The sequence below is a fragment of the Frankliniella occidentalis genome, unplaced genomic scaffold (genome assembly GCF_000697945.3).
Source record: "Frankliniella occidentalis isolate FOCC.00 unplaced genomic scaffold, Focc_3.1 Scaffold1297, whole genome shotgun sequence".
Taxonomy (NCBI): domain Eukaryota; kingdom Metazoa; phylum Arthropoda; class Insecta; order Thysanoptera; family Thripidae; genus Frankliniella; species Frankliniella occidentalis.
Window position 1 is genome coordinate 13,690 of NW_026268401.1, and position 2,548 is coordinate 16,237.

The 2,548-nt window shown below is 64.5% G+C and overlaps 1 protein-coding gene across 1 annotated transcript in view; it reads left to right on the forward strand.

The window, feature by feature from the left end:
* Positions 1-6: 6 nt before the first annotated feature.
* LOC127751838 (uncharacterized) overlaps positions 7-2,548 on the forward strand; it is a gene marked incomplete at its 3' end in the record, with an annotated part of 4,537 nt that continues 1,995 nt past the window's right edge. The window contains exons 1-3 of the mRNA XM_052275983.1: positions 7-76; positions 147-1,181; positions 1,273-1,660. Coding sequence (XP_052131943.1) covers positions 32-76; positions 147-1,181; positions 1,273-1,660 — 1,468 coding nt within the window. The remainder of the gene's footprint in view (positions 77-146; positions 1,182-1,272; positions 1,661-2,548) is intronic.

Below are 2,548 nucleotides of genomic sequence, written 5' to 3' on the forward strand. Positions count from 1 at the left end.
TCCCCCCGCCGCCAGCCCGAGCTCGCCGGAGATGACCAGTGTCTTACAGAGACAAGCAACCACACCATCATTCCAGGTAGGTGAACGCCTCTGCAGCTCATTGTCGTTTATTCGTTACATCCGCTTTGACGAATGATCTCCCGCAGGTTCGCCGCTCGCCGGACCGCGAGGCCTGCTGGACGTCCTCCAGCGCGAGCAGCACGTCGAGCAGCGATGACGAGTCATCTCAGTGCAACGGCCTGGGCGACGGCGCGCCGTCGAGACCGCGAGTCTCGCTGTCCCCCGGGCAGGAGTCCCTCACGGCGCACGACAAGCCTCCCCGGCCGCCCGGTGCACACGCCAAGGGTCAGGGCCAGGGCCGCGGCGAGGCCAAGTCCTTCCTCATGCGCGCGCTCGGCCCCGTCACCAACCTCTTCCGCCACGGCAGCAAGACGCCCACGGACGACGGCCACCGCGAGGAGGCAGAGGACGGCTTCAGCGAGGTCGCCTTGCAGCGAACCAAGAGCTCGCGGTCGCTGGGCAAGCCCGACGCGGACAGCGTTAGCATCAAGTCCAACGAGTCCCTCAAAGGTTACAAGATCAGGAAGCAGTACTCCGGTGATAGACCTTGGTGGCTCGAAAGTTCGGAGAATATCGCGGACCAGGCAGCTTCAGGGCTTCAGCGCGCGCCCAGCTCGAGGTCGCTGAGCAAGCCCAGTCAGGACTCCGACAAGGAGAGTGTCAAGTCTTTCAAGCTCCGAAAGCAGTATTCGGGTGAGCGGCCGTGGTGGCTGGACAGCGCCGACAACATCCCCGCGGCCATCCAGCGCGCCCCCAGCACCCTCTCCGTCAACAGCGCGAGCACTGGAGCGGCCTCGAGTCCCACCGGAGCCGCCCCGGAGGAGAAGAGGACCCTGGCCAAGCTGAGGCCGGTGGATTCCGGCGAACGGCCGTGGTGGCTGGACAGCGTCGAGAGCATTCCAGAAGGTGTCCAGAGGCTGCCCGACAGTGGGTCTGCTGCCAGCAAGGCCTCGGACTCGTCGGAGCGGGACAGGGAGAGCCAGCGTGACGAGGCCAAGTTCCGCATCACGCGTATCTTCTCGGGCGAGCGGCCCTGGTGGATGTTCAACAGCAACCCCACGTCCCAAGCGCCGCCCCCTCAGCAGCGACGCGACGTCACGGCCTCGCCGAGCTCTTCAGAGGTAAGCGACTTGAGGCGCAGGATGTACTGTACCATAAGGTACCTCAAGTTACCTATTTTAAATGTAAACTGTGTTCATGTCATGTCTTCAGGAGAGCTCGGAGGATGAGGACCGGCCCCGTGCGCCGACACCTCCGCGCCGACAGCGGCCGCCTGCCGAGAGTGACTCGTCCAGCATGACCTCCGACTGGCCGGCCTCCACACCAGCCGGGACACCCGCCCCCACGCCCTCGCCCTGCCCCTTCGCGCAACAGCCCACCCTGCCCCCGCCGCCCCCGGTCCGCTCCTCGAGTCGGCCCCAAGCGGCGGGAGCGTCCGCCCCCTCGGCGCCGTCCACCCCCAGGGCGCACCGACCCCAGCGGCCTCGTCACCTGCCGCTCTTCATCGGTGGTCACACCAATATCGACGACATCCTGGGCAACGTCGTGCCCATCTCGTCGCCCAGCCTGGCTCTGGATCCCGACATGGACGACTTGGATGGTGAGTATGCCTAAAAGCCCCCCCCCCCCCCCAACTCTGTCCGGTACGCCCCTCCTGCACGTCACACGATGGCGGTGAGAGATGTGACTGCGCCGTGCAAGTCACGGGGCGTTCAGTCCAGGGCGCCGCCGCCCAGTACTTACGTCAGCCTGGGACTAAACCTTCACCCGTCTACATGTCCTTACGACTGCTGATCTGGTTCATCCAGGCTACAGTTATTATACTGAACCGCTCGCACGGCCTGCCTACCATCTCTGCCTAGCGCCTAAACACTCGGCGAGGGACGGGCGAGGGAGTAGGCAACCCGCCGGCACGTGTGTTTGGCGGCACAGTCTATCCGCAGCTGTGGCGGGGGCTAATCACCCTCCCCCTGGTAAGACTGCGGCATCACGAACATGAAACCGGAACTGCAATGTTTCGAATTAGCTTTTCCGCGTGTTGTCTAGGAAAGGGCGCTGTGCTGCCTTCTCCACCTCCTCCCCAGAGGACTCTCAGCTCAGCATGGGGCAGAGAGAACCGGTGGCCCTTTCCCGGGCGCTAAGAGGCCTGGACAGTAATTGATCTCTGCTGGTCCCCTCCGAAATGTCCTTTAGAGTCGCCGTGAGAGCGGGCCGAGGGGGCCGGTGGAAAAGGGGGGGGGGTCGAGGCAAGTCAAGGTCCAGGTGCATTCTCCTGTCCCTTGACTCGCTCCTTTCTCCTCCCCCTTCCCGTCTCCGTTTCTGCCACGCCCCAGCTCGGTGCGCAGTAAAAGGCGGACGGATATTCTTTTGGAAATTGGTCTGCTCTCGGCTAAGACCCGCCCCGCCCCGCGCCGCCTATGAGCAGCCAGTCCAGTGAGAGATGGTTATCTGTCGGGGAGGCAGCTCGGCGGGCAGCAGGGTGGGGGGG